This window comes from Thermobia domestica, chromosome 2, assembly GCF_964235325.1.
Source record: "Thermobia domestica chromosome 2, izTheDome1.hap1.1, whole genome shotgun sequence".
NCBI lineage: Eukaryota > Metazoa > Arthropoda > Insecta > Zygentoma > Lepismatidae > Thermobia > Thermobia domestica.
The window spans coordinates 204761331-204783691 of NC_137455.1; the positions used below are offsets into that span (position 1 = coordinate 204761331).

At 33.5% G+C, this 22361-nt stretch overlaps 1 protein-coding gene across 7 annotated transcripts in view; it reads right to left on the reverse strand.

Annotated features, from left to right (window-relative positions):
* The window catches only part of LOC145678367 (uncharacterized), a 625560-nt gene that overhangs the window by 27081 nt on the left and 576118 nt on the right, over positions 1–22361 (reverse strand). For 6 of the 7 annotated variants that reach the window (XM_081748431.1, XM_081748429.1, XM_081748430.1 and 3 more), the window contains 4 exons: positions 21341–21561; positions 17501–17686; positions 9911–10075; positions 4885–4993 (listed from right to left, as the gene is read on the reverse strand). In XM_081748431.1, the coding sequence (XP_081604557.1) occupies positions 4885–4993; positions 9911–10075; positions 17501–17686; positions 21341–21561 (681 nt within the window). The remainder of the gene's footprint in view (positions 1–4884; positions 4994–9910; positions 10076–17500; positions 17687–21340; positions 21562–22361) is intronic. The other variant, XM_081748433.1, reaches the window with a different exon arrangement.

The window sequence follows — 22361 nt, forward strand, 5'->3', positions numbered from 1 at the left end:
CTGAAGAACATATGCTGTTTAAAACCATATATTTTTTCTCGGATAAATACAAACTACGTGAATGTTACAGAAATACAATGAAAGTGCTCAAGAGATTCACGGTAGACTACGTAAGTATATAGATATCTGTAATACCAAAACATAGAGAAGCTATCTTATTGGCTTGTAGAAGCTATCTGAATGAAAACACCACCACTCGACTTAATAATACTATGTTGGATTATGACTGCATGCATCCATCTATCCATATCACTGTACAGTATGTACATTTATCTTAAAACGCCCTTGTTACTTTCAAACTAATATATAGGAAACACGAAAATGTTTGATCATGAAAATGTGGATAGGGAAACATTGTTTGATAGTCACTTCAATACCACCAGATTAACATTGCCAACCCAACATAAAGTGTTATTCTTTAAACGACACTACATTATCTTATTACATATTGCAAATGTACATGTTAAAACGAAACTTAAAATGTTATATTTATTCTTCAGTGTTACAAACCAAGGACTTTACACCATGACAAACATCAGTTAACAGCCAAATTTTGGAGTTCTCTATAACAGTAATAATGAAAGTGAGAGAGGGGTGTACCAATGCACTTTGTAAGCACCTCAATGTTGAATACTTTGACCATGCTACAACGTATTTCCAACTAGTAGGAAGAAAGTTACAAGGAATTAAAAATTCTACTTTCTTAGGTTTTATTTCAAAGAAGTTCTCAGAAAAGCATCACACTTAGTATATAGATAGTTTACAATAGATAACATAATGCTCTTTACCACTTTTTGATATCTATTGCCTGAGAGAAAAGTTCTGAGCGAGTGAATGAGTGTTTGACTGATCAATGCTCAGGTAAACCGCTTAAGCTAGAAACTTGAAATTTTGACAGTTCATAGGATTAATGGCGTAACGTACCACTAAGGAAGATTTTTTTAATTGCACAAGGAATAGGAGGGACCGTGCTGCCAATTATTATATTAAAATATTCAATTTCCAAATCTCTGAACGGTAGAAACACTAAATTTGGTATGGATTCCCTCTTTAAAATAATCAGATATGTTCCTCCGATTTTTTGGTATTCCCCTAGAAGAGAAGAAAGAAATGTGGAAAGAAAAAGGGGTGAGATTGTTATAATAGGATACCCATGTCTCGAAATCCTTTAAGATTAGACACATAAAATTTATTATTTATACTTCTCTTTTTCAAGAAAATAAACACGTTTTTCAGAGTTTTGTGATAATTCCTCTACAAGGGTAGAAAAAAGGGAGGGGTTGCAATTGTTAAAATACGATGACTATATGTCGAAATCCCTTAAGGTTGAAGTCTTGCAATTTGGTGTATAGACTTTTCATTTAAAATCATTTACGACGTGTTTCAACATATTTTGATATTTCCCCTAGAAGAGACAAGAAAGGTAAGAAGAAGAACGATGGGAGCTGCAATTGTGGTAATGAGCTGGCCATATCTCGTAATCCCTTTAGATTAAAGATATGTAGGAGATATATGAAACTTCGTATATATATATATATATATATATATAATATCGTTAATCAAAACAATTGATCATATGCCACAGTTTTCGGAGCTTTTATACTTCACTTCGATTGAAATGCATATTCTTAGGGGGAAAGGATTTTTAAATTACTTGCAGAGAATAATATTTTACGAGACTTAATCATTTCGAAATTAAAATACCGCTAATTGTACAGTAATTGTGTGATATTTTCAAATACATAGAAGATAATCGAAATGTGGAAGAAAGGAGCCCTAGATAATATTATTTTGCATGAGGTACTATTATCATGAGTCACCTAGTAGCTTTTAGTTTCCAGCCATTGAGAAACGCGAAAATAAAGACCGATTTTCTAAGTGGTTGGAAATCGAAAGCAGATAACAGTCGTGATAACTGTATTTCACGTAAAAGAATATCGTCGGTAGCAGACGGGTTTTGTCAGAAATTGTCCAAGAGAGACAATCAAGCTGTCAATCGACTCAGTAGGATCTAAGGAGTGCTTTAAAGTTGGTCTGATCACTTGCTGATGAGTAGTTGCCAACATAGTTAAGATTGAAATGTAAGGGCGGGCTTTGTCGGAAATTGTCTGAGAGAGACAATTACGTTCCTGTAGGGCCTAAGGAGTGTCTTAAAGTTGGTCTCATCACTCACTGCTGTGTGGTTGCCGAGATATTCAGACTCAAAATATAGGGGGAGAGATCCATAAACAAATTGTGAAAATCTGTTCTATAGTGTACTAGCGCATGAAGCAAAGACAGCACAACGTTGTGGAACAGTGAGAAACGGTCAGTCACAGTTTAAATGGAAAGTCTAAGTACCAATTTTTCTTTTCTTTCTTTTAACTGTAAGGGATTCCGTGATATGAACAACTTGTTATAATAATTACCTACCCCATTCTTTCCCTTCCAAGTAAAACTACCATCAAATCCTTTCTAAGTGCTATGTTATGTCACAAATACTATGTACGGTCTAATTTCTAGTTCTTACTTTTAGCAGTTTGTAGTGTGCAGCCAGCCAAAACTGTATTAGATCCCGGTAGAATTTACGGAGGCCTATCCAACTATATAATACTTCATCATCATATTATAGTTCATTTGCAAGCCTACCGTGAAACTTTTTGGAGGTCAATAAAAATTTAGTGGGACCAGGCACACTAGACCCCTAGGTACGGGCATGTGCAAAACTCATTCCACATATTTTCTATCTGAACGTATTTTACTGTAGTTCTTTCTCTTGTTATAAAAAATACTTCTGAGATCTTTTCTTTCATCCATAAAGGCTAAGTTCTTCTTTATTGATACAAATTTTCTAGCTTATTTAGTTTTCATTCTTGAATAAAATTCTTTTCCTAGTAATTACTCCTTAAGGTAGAGGTGCTGTTTTCAATTTAAGACCCCTTGCATTGTTTTTTTTTTCTTGTAAAATGATTCTTTCACATTTTTTCTTTAAAAAAACCAAGTAATTCTAAGAGCTTTTCTTTTATCCATAAAGGGTAAATTGTTCTTTATTGATACTAATTTTCGAACTAATTTTATTTCCATTGTTGAATAAAACTCTCTTGTTCTAGTGACCACTTCTCCTTTCGGTAGAGTTTATATTTTGACTTTAAAATCCCTTCTATTTATTTTTTTCAGTACGATCTTCAATAGCGTTTAAGCCAGTTACATTGCTCAAGCTCGAAAATTAGTATCACTAAAGAAGAATTTAGCCTTTATGGATAAAAGAAAAGATCCCAGAAGTATTTTTTTATGACAAGAGAAAGAATTACAATAAAATACGTTCAGATAGAAAATATTTGGAATAAGTTTTGCACACTACAAGCTGCTTAAGGTAAACTTGAAATTAGACAGTACATAGAATTTGTGACATAAAATACTGCTTACAAAGGATTTAATGGTAATTTTACTTGGAAGGGGAAGAATGGCGTTGCTAATTATTATAACAAGATATTCATATCACGGAAGCTCTTATAGTTTTTTTAAAAGTAAAAATGGTATTTAGACTTTTAATTTAAACTGTGACCGCCAGTTTCACACTGTCTCATAACGTTGTGCTGTATTCTGCTGCATGCGGCACGTTTAGAACCCTTACACATCTATGGCCCCCTCCTCTTATATTTTGATCCTGAATATCTTGGCAACTACACATCAGCAAGTGATGAGACCGATTTTAAAACACTTCTTAGATCTACTGAATCGATTGACACCTTAACTGGCCCTCTCAGACAATTTTCGACAAAACCCGACTGCTACCATATTGTCTACGTCTTGTCCCACTTTTCGATTATCTTTTATCTGTTAGAAGATATCACATAATTACTGTAAAATTAGCGGTATTTTCCTTTCGCCGTGATAGGGTCTCTTAAACGTATTTTGCTGTGATGAAGGAAAGCGAAGGTTGAAGTATGAAGTGCAAGGCTGCAGGCCGAGAAGATGCGCGGGTCAAGGGGCGAAGTATCGAGCTAGTGAAATGCTAATATTATATCCTCTCTCTCTCTCAATATTATATATATAGTCATTTTTCTTGACACTCTCTTGTAATTTTTACGTTAATAGAGAAAAAAACTCAAAATTTCTACCATGCTAATATAGGGAGCGGAACATTGACATACTGTATACCTATTGTGTTATACCACCTAGTTAGTAGTGTTGCATACTCAACATAGATATATTTGTTCAAACAGCACTACATTAGGTTATTGCATATTTCAAATTTGCGTGTTACACGAAAATTAGAATACCACATACGTTATTCAGTATTTGAAAACTAAGAACGTTACAATATCACAGAATCCAAATTGTACGGACTTTTGTATCAATACTCACATTGTTTAATATTGTATGGCTGATTTCAAATGATTAAGAACATAGAGAAAAGAAATTGAAAACTGGACTTCTTTCAAAAGTCTTCATTTTGAAAAACTGCTTAAATAAGTTGCTCATCCGATTGCACAGATGGATTTGGGTAGAGTCAGAGACAGTATGGACAATACTTTGAGTATGTATGACAATCACTAATCTCCAATATTCAATAAATTGTAGGTTAAAAATGAAGTTATTAAGAAAAAAGCATTACTTTCGGAACACCCATTTTGCAGTTACAAGTTCAGTACTATTCCAAATTTTACTGATAAACAATACATGGTTGTAAAGTTTATTTTTAATTATGTGACTCAGTGAACTACTTCTCAGGTTAATTTGTAGTCAGAAACAATATTAAGTATAGGTGGGAGCTATCATTTCTTATACTTCCAACCTATACTTAATATTGTTTCTGACTGTACAACTGTACACTGATTGTAAATCACAAATCTCTAATAAACATATAACAAAATACGGAAATCATTTTAAGACGAAACTTACATATGGCTTCCATTGTGGTCCTGCCTGACCAATAGGCTTATCTTGCAAGCATTGATATTTAGCTACCAGAGCCCTTGCAACGTCCGCATACTGAACACTTGTAGGTATCCTACATCAAACAGGTATACATTAAACATTACACGAGATGAATCATTCCCATTATGGAGATGTGTTCTTTTGAAAACATGTATTTTTCTACTATTATATTTAATAACATCAACATAGCCTTCGCTTAAAAAAGTAATTAAGTTTGTTCTCTTCTTGTTTGCACAGAAAATGCCTAGAAAACTCACTGCTTAGGAGAGTGCTTCGCAAACTTTTCCTATACATGGCACAGCATAATTACTCAATACGGCACACCAAAATGTTATTAATCTCAAAAACTGATTATATAACAAGGATATATAATAATGCAACTTTGTTATTATATCGATATATAGTATTTAGCACTTCGTTTGTAATATACTTTATTATTATTATCATTAAACAAAATTTAGTTGTGCAAATATTAATAATTTATGAACATAAATTAAGATTATTATGGCAGATGAGATATATTTGAGCTTTAGAAATAAAGTTATTCTACTATAGAAAATACACTTTTCTATTACTCTTAAAGTAAATAATTCTTTCCATATGTTCAATGTAATACTTGTGCCTGCCTAACTGCAGAGGTCCCTGAACTATCTAGCAGATATGTGATTGAAATGGACATCACATTGGTGGGTTTTCTTGAGGCTTTTTTGTTTCCGTCCATATTTTCAGTCCATTAATGAATTTATAATCGTTCACTTTCATTAATTATCCATCTCCTTAGCAACGAGAACATAATAATGAGACTTACATAAAAAAATATATTTAAATCATATCTAAATCATAGTGTCATTTAATAATAATAATAATAATAATAATAATAATAATAATAATAATAATAATAATAATAATAATAATAATAATAATAATAATAATAATAATAAACCATTTTATTCGTTATTCTAGTATTTTCTTATTAATTTCAATAATTAAGCTTAATGTTGCAGAATTACAGTTCAACTTATCAGACACACTAGATAAATTCTGATCCCTTTCACTTACTTAGACATATAATCAAATCTTCTACCCCTATCTGTATGCTTTTCTTGGATACTTGTTCCAGTACAACGTTTCAATGTGTCTTGTAACTATTAGAATAAAATAGTAATAAGTATAAATAGTAAATATGGTAGATAGGGGGAATCGGATTACTTTTACAAGGAATGTTAATTTTAAAGTGAGATAAATTCATTAATATTGAACTTATATCCATAACGGGAAGGAAACCTCCAGCTACTAATTTAGATTATAATGAAATATTTTTATTTCAAGATCTTAGACCAGCTATACATTTTTAACAAGTCATGCAGTGATCCCATTTACCCCACTTAGATCAATAATGGGATTTTAGAATCACAGTTTTTTATAATCAACTTCCACAAATATTTTTTATACCAAAGACGTTTATATATCATTACTGGTAATATATATATATAGTTTGTAACCTGACATTGTGTCAATTTCCATCCACGAAATTTTTCTCATGGTAATATGATATATAACAAGATTTACAAATCTGTAGTCTTCATTGTCTGCATTTGTAATAGCAGATGTGGGTTTATCTCCTTGTTTTCTCTCGTTCTTTCTTATTTCCTCTTTGGGTGATGTCCGACGAAATGAAGATGTGGGTTTTCATGGTTTCGGCTTCTTCTTTTGAGGGTAGGAATCAAGCTTCGGGTTTTATTCAACTATTGCCTGAAGAGCTGATAGGATTGTTTGGAGAAGAATGACAAGTTAGAGTGATAGAAATATCGGGTCTGTTTCTTATTTCACTTACGAACTTGGCATTAGTATAGCCAATGGATTGAATGGGTAGTGGGTGGGTGAAATGAGTGACCAGTCACCTGTAATCCTGTTACGCAATCGCTTACTACTATTGCTCCTAATTCCTACGCTTCATAAAGATGCAGCTAAATATTACGGAACATCATGAATGATATGCATTGGTCAATGTATTTTCGATTATGTCAGAGGTCAGATCCAAAATAATTCATAGACCTGTTATGTTTATATATTAGGAACTGGAAACTGTTCATTATAGACTGAAGTAAATTGTGAGAAGCTAGGGACATTTTATCTCTGTACCTAAGATTTCAGACATTTATGATGAAATAAATACAATTGATTTACTATAAATGCAATGATCCAAATTACCCCCAAATCCTCTTCATCAATGACCCTTGTGTGTAGTATTTAATGCACTGAATGCTAAAATCATCGGACAGTTTATGATGTATGCATAATTTAATGAAACTTCAGGATTGAAATTCAAGTATATAAAAAAACTCATTTAAAGAAAGTCTATTCTACAAAGAAAAATTCCATTTGCTGTAACTCCATCCATCTTGGCTCTGGAATTATTACCTAAATAATTAATAATTTTCTGACTTCTTTATTAAATTAAAATAAGTCGTAACAGTTTCAATAACGTACCGTTATCTCTATCAGACGTAAATTAGCATATGTATGTTTATATTAATTTAGATAATACAATCATAATATTAAATCGGTTATTTTATTATTTTTTTACGTAAACTAAATAATAATTTACTTGATAATATTCACTAGTCCATTATAGACTTGCGAGAGTTTGTTTTGGGAAATGAATTGTATACAACATTAAATAGTAAAAATATTACAATAAAATAAATCTGTATAGCTTATAAGCATTTCAACTCTCAATAAATGTAATGTAATATAACAAGATGACATACTTATTCCATGTATTATTTAGATACAATTTTAATTATTTTTCTTGTTCCAGGAATAACAATGTAGAAGTATGTATATATTTGATTCTAGTGCTTTTATTTAAATGACTGTATTTTTTATGATTTACAATTTTACTAACATCAAGAACGCTTAAACTCTTCTCTGTCTCTTTACTTTCTTATTCACCAGTTCTACGTGCCTCTTGTTTCGCTTTGCTGGCCTCAGAAAGCTTCCTAGCATACATGATTCCTCAAATTGCTACCCGTTCAGGGTGATCGGAGATATTTTCCAAGAAACCACAGCTCGCATACACACCGTTGTTCCCATACTGTTTGGCAGGTAATACTAAACCTTCTGCTTTCAATGGCTCCAACAGGTCATGTTATGTCACTGTCTTGACGTACGGTACAGCATTCTGCCGTAATTTGTTATATTAACTTATGGACTGTGAGCTGTCTCTCCCTACTCCTTGCTTGGTTGTTATATAAATTGTTGCACCAATGATTTGTTTTTACTCAAATCCTCCCTGCTCTGCAATCACAGAAGAAAGACCTCTTCTACCTCTTTGCCGGTAGGCAACGTTTCCATAATAGCCGACACGTTCCTACGTTGAATGGCTATGCTAATACGTTGAATCAGGAAAGATTTTGCTCGAGTATCTCGTGATTTAATTGATAGACAGTGGCTGGTTTAATTTATAAATTTGAGGCCGCCTTCTTCCCAAGAACCGCTAGACTCAATTGCTATTGCAACAAAGCAATAGTTTTCGAGTAGATTACTATATTTATTCCTTTTTTTTTCTTTTGCTCTTCGAGCAGTTAAGAGTCCAGCTTGTACTGAGGAATATTGAAGGTTGGAGGGGCATAAGTATTTTAACATGTGGAATGCCAAATCAATGCCTTACCTTTCTTCCAAGGTACTAATGTCATACCATCAGGTCTTTTTCCGTCTGAACGGCTATATCCATTCGGTTCCCTCACTGCTGGGAGCCCCGCAGATATTAAAGCTCTTAATATTATATCATTCACACTTGAGTGATGTGGATGTCTGCCGGTGCTGCTTTTGCACGACAAACCGTGTAATCCTTTTTTATCTACTAATGTGTTGCAATTGGGGCAGCGGTGTGGTTCACATATCTGCTCCCAACCGTAGAGCAACTGATACTCGGAAGCTCTCATTGGATAGATGTAGGCCCAGAGAAGGTGATGCTAGAGCTTGAAGCCATGCACCGTTTTCAGAGGACATGACCGCGAGAAGCCTGGCCTTATCTTCAATGTTATTTGTAGCCTGCAATAAAGAAGCTACATGGCAATTAACGATGGGCTCGTCCCAGGTCGACTGGTTGTTACGATTTTCGAGAGCCGGAGGATCTAATCCAACTAAATTTGTCCATTTAGCTATGCAGTCCAGGACATCTGGATTGGTGATTTCGTCGTTATCCCATTGAAGAAGAGAGCTAATTAATTGACTTGCACCATAGAAAGACGCAAGAAAAGACGGAATAGCCATATCTGTCGCGCGACGGATTCCAAGATTTCCACTTTTAATTGCTGCTTTTTATATAATTTTAATTTTTTATATATGTAATAAGGTATTTACATGAGGTAACAATAAGTCAGAAACATATTAATTAACAATTTGCTGCTTTTTGTAGGTCGTAAAAGCACACCTTTTAAAACAATCTGGAAGTATTCTGATGCCAAACAAACAGCGGATATAGGCAGTGACAGTTTATTCAGAGATGTGATAGCATGTTGCACACAGCAGTAATGCTATAACTTCAATTCTCGTATCTCTATGTTTGGGTGATTTTGGATCGACCTGCTTGCCCCATGATGCAATTTCCCCCTACCTACCAGATACACTTAGTCACCACATTAAAATCGGTTGTAATTGAAATATACTTAATTCTTAACCTTAAAGTCCGGCGTGATAAACTAGTACCCATGGGACATAAAAAAAAACAGTTTGCTATAGGGGTGCGTTTGTTCACACACTGTGTTAAATTTTAGAAGTAATTTTGTGTGTTAATGATTTAAGTATGTAAAATACTACTACTCATTTATCCTTTTGAGTTCATATTTGATACACATAGTCATTAGAACACGTCGAGTCATGTTCTATTTCCTATAAAAATTGAGTTTTTATTAAACTACATATTACGACAAGGAAACTTACTAAAGAAAAAGATCTGGTTATACTTAAAGAACAAAGTACTTACACAGTGTATTTCAACATTGCGTCGAATAACTTATTGACAATGTACTTTTTATATTTAGGAATTATGTGGCCATTTTCCCTTGGAGCACCATGGTTCAAATATGTTTCGATGTCTGGTCGAAATCCAGGAATTTGAAATTGTACAGGCCACTTCGAAATTTGACACCTGAAAATAAAAAAAAGCATATATTCAGTATAGGCGCTACAAAATGCACTACAGTCAAAATCAGTTTCTGATGATACACATGATAATATATAATACCAGATTTTTCTCTTAAGTTTTAAAAATGTAATTTTTTAACCATTGTTTTTTAATTTTGTATTTGCAAAACTGTATTTGAATTTAAATAGATTTGAATATTTTAACAATGCATTTAAGAGGAAGTAGAAGCAATACTTTAGAACACCCGCATATTTGGCCACTTGTTTAGAGTTTGACGCTTGCCTTCGAAATAATTCCACTCAAATAATGTTCGTAGTTAGCAAAATAAATTACCAAACACACTATTCCAGCTAAATCACACATTGGTCAAATGAGTATTAGCTTTAGCGAATTTGAAAGGGAGTTTTCTCAGATTAACCTTATACTACGTTCATATAGGTAACTTCTGTATGTACGGAAAATTTCTGCACTGATGTTAATCGAAATAATAAAAACACAGTTTAACCTCTAAGGTTTCATGACAGCTTCGATTTCTACATTCTGCGGTTGATAATAAAAGCAAGAAGCAAGTTATAGAAGACAGAGGTATGCCAGACGATTTGTTCTAATAATATATTTAATATAAGTACCGACACCTTCTTTTCATTCAGAAAACACTGGTAATAATGGTGTTCTCCCATGTCGACTAGCGACTTATCAGCCATTTTTCTCCAAAACAAGAAAATCTGCCATTTCAGGGGAGAAGAGCATTCCCATCTTGCCTAATCATATCTCGACTAAAATTGTTACGAGAGAATTTTATGTATTAAAGAAGTATTTCTGTATTACATTATTAACCATCAAGATTGAAATTATAAAATTATTAAGCGCAATCATAATCATTCGTTGATCTTTCGTTCCCGGATATGCAATATTACACCTAGACCTAAGCAAATAGGCCAAACTCACTCTCGAAAGCAGTAGAGGCCTAATAGTTATAATTTTATCCTGTAGATATACACTGGAGAACGGTTTGCTGCTATCAAACTACGCGATGTGTAACTTCTGGCATTTTGCAAGTATACAATTTCGTTTCAATAGTAGAAAATAAGATATAATTCCCACCGTTAAGTCACTGTTAACTAAGATGGTGAGATTGACTACATTTGCAAACTCAGCCGGAATATTTGCTCTGGCTATATATGGCAAAAAGTAAATTAAATAAAATAAAAAAAAAATGCACTTCCTTTAAGAGTTATCGTGTAAAGTAACAGAGGGATACTTGTGAGTAATCTTATAAAACCCACTTGTATAATCCTAATGAGAAGCCATATCCTTTGGGGAGTTAGCGTCTGTGATAGCATTATCTTTTTTTTTTTTTTTTAATAAGTAAACTTATTATATTCACAACACACAAACACTCTAACATTGATATAGTTAGAAGAAACATAGTTCAGATCAAGGTATTTTACAGTTGCATTAACTAATTATAGTTGGACAGGATAATTATGACTTTTTCCTGTATGGTTATGAATATAGTCCCTTACTCTGAAGGAAGACCGTAGACTGAAAGCATTTGATAATAATACACTGAGACAAATATTCAGACCTTAGAGGAACTGGAATGGAGAATGACAGAAACTCTAAAACACGGAGCTGCATAATCTATGCCGTCTACTAAACATTGTTAAGGTCATCAAGGCTACAAGGTTCAGGTGGACAGGTCATGTAGTTGGAATAGAAGAGAGTGGGAACACTTTAAAAGTTTTAACTGGAAGTCCAATTGTAAAACGACCATTAGGGAAACCTAGGCGGAGATGGGAGGACAATATTAAGATGCATCTCGCAGAAATAGGAATACATAGTAGAAACAATAGGGTTGACTAAGAACAGAAGTCAGTGAAAAGCTTTTGTGAATGCGGCACTGAACCTCCGGGTTCCATAGACCATAGATTGAGCTAGTTATTTAGTCGGGCACATATATAAAGGTTTTTACCTGCATAATACCAACTTAAACTGTTAGAAGCTCATTTGTTGTGGTTGAAATCTTTTAAAGATAAGCATCTATAAGGGCGTAAGTTTTCCAAATTTCGAAGTTCCTTATTTAAATAATACGACAAAAATATCTTTTCCCAACTTTCACCAAAATTATTCTATTTTGATGCAATATGACGTAAGCGTATTTTCTCTGGAGGTTTCCAAACAAACATTCTTACACCTTGAGGAGTTAAGAATGAAAGTAAGAGTTTCCTAATTATCATTTTAGCGGATGAGATTAGGGAAGTTGGGAATTTCTATCTTACCTAAATTACGGAAATTCTTAGCTTGGAGAAATTAATGGCTGATAAGCTATTCGATATGGGCATAGGTGAAATGGGACTGAACCATAATGATTGGTTAGATTTTAACACTAAATACTAGCTCGCTATTAAAGGCGCCGAGCAGTCGTATTGCGTTGCCATTCAAACTAACACAGACGTAAGCTTATGGTACGCTGATCTCTAATCACGTGCCAGAGAAATTTCACCCATCGAATATGTGCTCTCAATATGATTAGTCGAATACCTATTCCCTGGACATGTGCCTTCGTTCTGGCATCAAACCGGCATACGTATTGGTTCTGTCATGCGAAAAAAATACAGAAATAATATATTAAAGAAAGACAGAAATAATTATTTACACTATTCTCTTTTTCATATATTGTCCCGAAAATAAGCCAATTTGCATATAACTGCAGATTAAAATTTCAAGGTACGATAAATAAATAAATGATGATAATACAACTTACGCCAAAAGAACCAAAAATACCTTTAATCATTCAGGGGGTTGATATGGACAACTTCAAAACTGCATTATCACCTGAAATTCTCCCTTTCCTGCATTAGTAGGCAACCCAAAAAAGAGTCGTTGGGGAGGTTGAGAATTAGAAACGCGTTGGAAGAAACCTGAATTTTGTTACAAATATATCAGTGTGGCAAACTACAAATACGATAATAAAATAAATTAAGAATTACGGTTTCCTTATCGTAAGGGCGACAAAGAAAGTTACAAACTAATGATCGTAATTAAGCAGTTCATAAACTCAAGTGAAACCAGAGTCTTTACCACCAATTCATCGTGGATGTGTCTTTCATTATAAAAGAATGTATCATCAGGTCCAGTCTTGGTTAGGTAATAACCTAAACCCACTGCACTGAAGATGGCAAATAAGAGAAATTGCTGGTTCCAATAAAAACATCTCAACTTCCAGCGCCTTTTTCCCTTCTTCGACTTATTAAATGCAGCTGTTCAACTACTCAACGTGCAACTCTGCAGTGTAGATGCAAAAATCAGGGACTGTATTGCACTACAGTTTGCACGAATTTTCTTGGTGACAGTTGTTTTAACTCTGACTATTCCCATATAGTAGTAGGCTATAATGATTCTGAGAACTGATTTTTCTATTGAAACTGCACTCTGAAAGTGAAATAGTGCTAATATAGTGCACTAAAATTGTTCAATTCGAATTAATAGACAATTTTACTTTCAATATTTCATTTATGTATCCTGTACTATTATTTTCTTTACAATTGTACTGTAACTGAAAAAGTTTATCTTCATCTCATTGTTCTTTCTGTGAATTCTGATTATCACTGTTATTATATTCTATTGTGTAGCCAAGTTTTATGAATGCTAAATGTGTATTTATATGCTGAAAACGAAGATTTGAGTGCCAATGATGATGCGATCTAGGCTTAGGTTTTATTTTCATGGAATTGAATATTTTTTAAACAGGTTTGTAAATTTCATATCCATTCTGAACAGAAGTCATTGATTCCAATTTCATTTATGTCTGGAAGGAAATCCATAAGGAATGTAAAAAATATATATTACACTGGTAAATAAGAAACAATTTCAATTTTACACCTGAAATAAACACTTCTAAAATTTACTTTTGACGAAATATTCAATGGCATGTTACCTCCATAAACAAATCGCGACAAAAGCCTGACACAGATTACACGACCAAACATTAAGTAATATTGCCGAATTTCAAATTCAGAAGCTATTAATAATTTTTGAATATTACATTTAAAAACAGTTTTCCATTTTAGTTACAAAATTCATTCTAGGAACCTTAGCTCATAAGGTAATGTAACAATGGTGTGTTTTTCGGCCTATTATTACCCTACATAGGTCTCAGTTACCCTACAATTGGCTCCAATTGTATAAATTATATACAGTACACACAATTTGATTATCTTAACAACAGCTATGAAGAAGAACACCTTCACAGATCATGTGTTGCTAAACCAAGTGCACAAACTTTCAGAAAACTGCTAAATTCCACTATGGCGCCCATTTTCCAATATGGCGGCCTTATGACAACAGTGGCATTGGTTAACTTTGTACAATCGTTTCTATCAGACTTTTTTCAATAAAAACAAAACAACAGTCAGACTTTCTGTTGCAATTTGCTTGCGGTTCGGTCAAAATTTGACTTATTTTTACTCGACTATTAAGGAGAAACTCTAAATGCTTTTGGAATTACTTTAAGAGCAAAAAACATAATAATTTAGAAGTCAGTTATATGATATATAACAATTAAATACTTACTTTTGATTCTACCATTACCAATAATTTTGCTCAATATTTCAAAAGCGTTTACTCTTCATGCCGTCCAAATTATAATGGGTATTATTCTCCCATTTTAAATGTTCCTAACTGTCTAATGATCAATTCCATTACTGAACAAGATTATATGAATGCCTTTAAAAAGTTAAAATCGTCTAAATCCTCTGGTCCTGACTTAATTCCTTAGAACATTGTTAAGGGATGTGGGGAGGTTTTGAAGATACTTCTATGTCATATCTATAATCTCATATTAAAAACTTCTCTCTATTCTGATGTTTGGAAAATTAGCAAAGTTCGTCCTATATTAAAGAAGGGAAATCTTACAGCAATAGAAAATTATAGACCAATCTCATTAATTTTACAATAGCTAAAGTTTCTGAACACATCCTTCATAATAAAACTTTTAATCATGTTAAACCGTATATATCAATTTATCAACATGGTTTTTATCCCAAGAAATCAACAGTTACAAATCTTGTTACTTTCGTTCAGATTTCCTCAATAATCATCATTCAGTAGATACAATTTATACAGATTTTTCAAAAGTTTTCGACAAATTGGATCACGATATATTAATTATGAAATTGTCTAGTATCGGATTTTCAGAACAACTGCTTCTATTGATTTAACCTTACCTAAAAGATAGAAAACAATATGTGGCGTTCAATAATCCAAGATTACTTTATTTGATGTTTACTCAGGTGTGCCACAAGGATCTAACTTAGGACCTTTATATTTTGTATTATTTATCAATGATTTGCCGCCTGTTTTCAAAAATTCAAATTACTTATTGTACGCCGATGATATGAAACTGTATAGACAAATAAGAGAACCTAATAATATTTGGAAGCTTCAAGCTTATTTAAATAGTTGTTATAACTGAAGTCTTGAAATAAACTGCCTTTCAATATCAATAAATGTACTCCAATAACATTTTCAAGGAAAAATAATCCCACTTGGTTTGATTATAAGATTAATAACTTAAATATCAAAAGATACAAAGAGGTAAATGATTTGGGAATTATCATCAATAATAGGGTGTCTTTTAATGTACATGTTAAGAAAGTATGTAATGAGGCTTTTAAGTTTTTAAGTTTTTAGGATTTGTAATAAGGAACTCCAGAGATTTCCACAATGTTCACGCTTTAATAACTATATTTAGTACCTCTGTTAGAAGTAGACTAGATTATGCTTCTATAGTCTAGGCTCCTTATTACAAAAATTATATTAACAAAGTTGAGCGTACCCAAAATAAATTTTTGAGATATCTGTATTATAAGGTTTATAATATTAATTCTTATGAAGCAAAGGTATCGTACAAAACTCTTCTGAGTACTTTTGGTTGTAGTTCATTGACAATTAGACACGAACACTCTCAGCTAGTTTTAATTTACAAATTATTGAACGGATTTGTTGACAGTTCAGTGTCTAAAGTTATTGAATTTTAATATAAAACCAAAAATATTAAGAAATCGATTACCTTTTATCTGCAACAGATCTCAAACTATGGCACATTTAAACTCGCCTATTACGAGAGTTTGTCGATTGTACAGCAAAATGATACAGGAAAATGTCGACTTAGATTTTGCTATGCTTTATTGAGTCTATGTAAAAACTCTTAAATATAATTTTTGATTATAAGATATTTTAAATTCGATTGACATTGATTATGGTGTTTTGAAATTAAAACAGTATTTCTATTACGTGAAAACATTTGTGCTTTTTGATAGAAATCTTATTTAAACATTTATATTTTGGATATTTATATTCTTGTTATGTTCTATTTGTTTTTCTTTCATGTTTGTCGTGAAGGGCTGGCTTTATTGTCTTTACCAGGTTGTATTTGTATATTTGCATATCTTATTGGATGAATTAATACAATGCTCACTTACTTGTGTTTTCTCATGTAAGTGCTGTTATTGCATGTTTAATTTTTTTTCTTTTTGTTGTGTGTGTCAATATTTATAAAGCTTGTAATTATGTAAGCCTATTGTAAATAGGAATATTTATATCTGTAATAGGTGTCCAATTAGTAAATAAATAAATGAATAAATATTCTGCATACTGCTTTCGAATAAATTGTTTGCATCGTTTGTTTCGCAGAAGGCAGCAACTTCTATAGTTATTTGCAACATGAATATACTACGGAGTCAATTGAAATATGTGTAACTCCTCGATAGATGGGTTTTGCGACGTGTTTCTGTTGAATAGCTACCAAGCTCATACCATCAGATTTTTCTGTACTATTTATGTGAAGTGAGTTGAAACGGCTCGTCACCTCTGCGATTCAAGTCACCTTCGCCATTGTATCATTGAGGCTTGTATCAACCTATCCTCGCAAATGTTCATAAGGGTATATCCAAAATGGATCGAACATATCCATTGTGTGCGCCGGCGCAAGAACAATATACTGATCATATCCTCTAGAACCTACTTGACACACGTGAAAATATCTCAACACGTTCAACCGTTACAAGTATAAGAATCTATTTAAAGTGATATATATCTACGGGGAAATTTTAGTCCAGTACTCCAGTATAAGACCCACTTATTTTCAAAATATGATTTTGGTTTGGTGCGATGGGTTTGAAGCTGGCAACCATATCCCGCAAGTATCCTAAACATAAGTCATCTAACTCAGTTTACAAATTTGGACCTATATTAACATTTTCCGTTTTGGAGGAAAAAAATTATCCTGGGCCTTTTCAATTAGCTGTTTATAATGTGATGTTATTGATACTATTTCATAGGACTCACACTAAAATCGATTCCAAAATTATAATTAAGAACTTATAACTCAATTAAGAAGCAAAAAGAGTATATAAATTTACATACGTGTGAATACTGCCTTCATCCCTATCTGAGTTATAGCCATCATTATCTTCAGTCTTGATTCCTCGTATATCAATCTCATGTCTATTGTCTGGTGTATTACTCATCTCCTCAGATGTTACCCTAGAAGTTGAGGACACTGAATTACACTGTTCTTCAACCCACTTTACAGGATATTTTCTAACAATTCTGAAATGCATGATTGTTATGCATATAGAATGTAATACAATGGAGACCAAAACATACTTAACTTGTATAAAATTATAAAATTTACACTCCATACAGAATTTAGCAACCTTCTTCTCTCAAGTGGCTTAGATGACCTAAGTATTTTCATGTCCAATGATATCAAACTTAATAATAAAACACAACATTAATCTTTAACATTTCATACAGGTTGTGTGGGATAGGATTTATATTTCTGAGCTTTCGGCATCTAAGGCCATTTAGACCGTCACGATGTGAGGGATGACGTCCCTCGGCGAGCTCACAATCCGGGGAAAGGGAAGGAAAAAAGGATTGGGAAAGGAAGGAAGCGGCCTGGGACCTGTAAGTTAGGTATCACACCAGCATTTGCCTGGTGTGAATGAGGAAAACCCAGGAAACCTCATTCAGGATGGCTGGCCTGAAAAAGTGTGTTACACTTTTTCGACCGAGTGAACCCACCGGTCATCGAACCGAGAACCGCTTGCACCGAAGGCTTGGGTGGGATACGAAAGGGATAATTAATTATTCCTTATTATTCTCTATTTACTTATAAATGGTACGAACTATGCTTGCAAAGTAAAACGTGGGTTGGAGTTTGCGACTATGGAGAAGATTTCAGAGGGACGAAAACATTCCAAAGCAATATGTTGAAGGTCGCTCAGGTAACATAACTCAGCGCAGCGCGAACCACTATCTGACATTCAATGTCCAACGTCCAACCATCACATCATTATTAGCTCGAGACACTGCAGCAACATATGGGACTCATATCCCGCAACAAATTGTGTACCGCCTATTGCGACAGGTTGGTACACCCAGGCCCGTATTTATATGTTGTGTACCCTTGTGCTCTATGTAATTTACCGCCCCTTCCCGAAAACGACCAACATTAGAGTTGAATTCATAGTTTTGGGGTTGCTGAAATGAATAGTGACCATTTTAATCCAGTCTAGTGGGGGAAGGGAGTTTGAAAGTAATCGAAAACAATAGATATTAAAGTTGAATCCATAGTTTTCGTGGTCGGTGAGTTTAACGGTATCGGCTTGCATGATATTCAATTTCATCCTCACCCCTTGGAGTGGGGGTGGGAGAGGATAACTTTTTAAAAATAATAAGTTAGCTAATTAGTAACTACTGTAATTAGAGCGAATTAAACACATTTTCTCGCTCTCTCGCGGGACTCTGAGGGTTGCTAGTTTTAAATATTACTTTATTGTGAATCTTAAAAAAAATTCAAAATTTTACAGCCCCTAAATTCTACCGCCCTGTGCTCGGGCACAGAATAGAACTTACCTAAATACGGGCCTGGGTACACCACAAGAAATGTATCTTTGTGCAAGATCACCCACTAGAGGGTTCCCTCACACAAAGATGTCGCCTGGACCGCTTATCACTTTGTTCAGCATACTCTGAGTAGATGCAACAACTTCGGGATTGAGTACTCTTCACTGATGAATCCGGTTCAGTCTAGAGAGTGTCTTGAGATTTGTACAACTGGGGAGAAGGGGGTGAGCGAGCAGGGATAAGTTATGATTCTGCCATTGTGGTAGATCGAGATCATTGTGGCGATGCCAGAATATGGTCTGGGGGTGCATAAGATTAGCAGCATGAACATCAGTTATCCTACCATCACACATTCAACTCTTCCGTGCTGCATATGGCTCCAGGCTTTGTTAAATGGGCAATAGTGCCCAAAAATAGGTTGCTGAGGAACACATAAGAGTATCATGAGTTTGCAGTGTGCAATGTTTCATCTTTATGTTTCTTACCTACGCGTAAGTAATTCATTTTATTACGTTTTATCTTTCTTCTTTAATATTATTTTGGTAAATATATAACGATTTACTAATAAATTTTGCTACTTGGTGTACTTATAGTATGTCTGTATCTACGTAATCTAATATAGTATTGCCTTCTGGTTGCGATTTTCATGGTTTCTGGCGATCATCTATGACCAGTTTAAAAGTCATGAAATCTACTTGTCGAACGGGAGAAATATTTCGTCGTAATCAGCACTAAGCAAAATTGATGGTTGATTTGTGCTACTATTTTGTGTCGATACAATATTACATTATTCTATATGGATGGGCCTCTCGACTGAAAATATTTAAGCGATGGTATTAACAATGATATTGGTTGTACTTGTAACTTTGTGCAGGTATTAAACGGATTAGTTCAACCATATGCCCTATTGTGATCCAACAGGAAACGTAAGTACAGAATTATCCAACTATATTATTTAATGCTTTAACTTGTCTTTTTGTATTAATAAATTCATACATACTTTTATTACATTTGTCATAGTTTTACGTGAACTTTTCTGTTGTACAGTCCGCAGCAAAACACCTGCAACATGAGAATGTAAGTTTATTGTAAAACTACGCCTAACAGCCCAGGGATCAACATAACGTCTAAGTGGCACGAATCACGCCAGGATAAACCTCGGCGTCCTCCCCTGCACGCTTATTTTGGAGCAAAAGACGTCGTCGTTTCACAATAAACTTGCATGCTCATGTTGCAGTTTCTTCTTTTTCTTTCTTTTCTTTTTTTTTTCCTGCGGACTATATCACGGGGCATTTTTGGTTCGTAACCCGTTCTAATTACCCAGCGGAAGTTTAATATAATAATCTGTTAAGGATATATAACAATAGTAATAACTGAGGAATGATGTTTTCTATTGAAAAAACTTCGAATATTTAAGGTTATAGTTGGATTATTTTTGAATCGTTAATTTTGTTGAAACGCTTATTGTAAGAATATACATATATTCACGCAGTAATTTTTGAAATTATCCTTTAAACGAAAATGGTATTAAAACCTTGGATCATTTAATTTCGAATAATAATAATAATAATAATAATAATAATAATAATAATAAATTAACAGGTGCAATTTTTAGTAGACAAACTTGACTCGTACTTGGTCTGGGAAACCTTTATAACATTAATATTGCGTATCCCTCTCCCCGATGTATCTGTATTGTTAGTTTAATAACATACAACACAAATACATTACAAGTGGCCACCATACTTCCCGGACATATGATTGAACGTCTTTGAGTGCCCTTGGACGTCAGATAGCAACCAAAAATCCACCACTCTGGAGTCCGATTGACCTCCAACGAATGCTCCAAGCAATATATTAGCCTCATCCACATTATGAAAACACTCTTTACATCCTGTGTAGCTGTTCGGAGTGATCACATTCCATACTGAACGCGTCTGACGATGTTAATGGAACTGATGTATAATCGACAGAATATGCAACGCACGAGGTAGGTTCCTTAAAATATTATTTACTGTCTTTTGTCATTTGAGCTTCGATAGTGTTCCTAGATAATTCATCATACGGTGGATTCCGCAGATCAGCATCCTTTACCCGTTATATTTCGTGTCTCACTTTCCCATTGTGCCCATTAACCCTGGACATTCATATATTTAAAAGCCTCATATTTCGTGAATAAAGCCAATTTACATTCCCGTGGAACCGGTTTATCTTAACGAGTACATTCACTTCCGAGAAATAATTCAAATTTTCAACACAAACCACACACGTAACATGACAAATATTAACTATTGTTCAATCAATAAACCGAATTTATCAATTTTGCAAAAGCATGAATGAAAACCCACTTACCTATCAAACACTACAGCTTTCAATTTTCGTGAATTATCAGGTATGATTTCATCATCAACATCAACCCAGTCTTGAAATTCATCATTCCAAACTTGAAGAAACAGAGACACATCTGCGGGTATGTTGAATCGCTTCTTCGTGCTTAGTATGATGTCCTGTGTTTTGTTCGGCGACAAAATCACTTTCTTCCTTTCGTTAAATGTCACATGGAACCTTCGAGCCTGTAATATAATAATAAAGTGAATGTGAATTAAATTTTATACATGAAATTTATTTAGACGTATCTTAATAGAAAATTACCTAGTATTAGAAAACATATTTTCTCGTTAATGACATTTTTATATATGCATTCAAGATCAAATTTGCTTTAAAGAGATGAACCGTTTCTGTAAAAAATCAGATTTTGATAATACATTCTTGTCTATACAGCTTTCCAAAATTATTAAAAATAAATGCAAATATCCTACATTATTCACTGATTCACACAAGTTTGGATGGAAGAAAATGCGTTTTCTCCGCCCCTTGTTACTGGAACACGCACAGTATATAAAGAAGAGTGGAGATCTACACGTTACAGGTATATAACTGACATTTGGAAAACAGTCGTAAGGAAAACAAAAGGAAAGTTCTATCTATAGAACTCTTGCTTATAAACTTCAGGCTTATATATATATATATATATTATATTGTAGATACATGGAAAATCATATTAAATGATTATAGCTTATTTATTGGTGATTGGAATAATTATAATTTAAATAAAGTCAAGTCTGATTTAAGAAACTACAAAGATGTGAAATTGTGATATATTAGAATGGCACGTGTTACTGTTATTGTTATTGTTTGTTATTGTTTGTTTATGTAATCAGTTATGCATGGTTGTGTTTTGATGTTCATGAAATACTGTCGAGACGCTAGCTCGCAGTATGGTGTAAATAGAAATTGAGAAAAGTTAATGCAAGCCTGAATTTCAGAAAGATGTAATGAAAAATACTTTGTTAGCACAAACACAATTTGGATA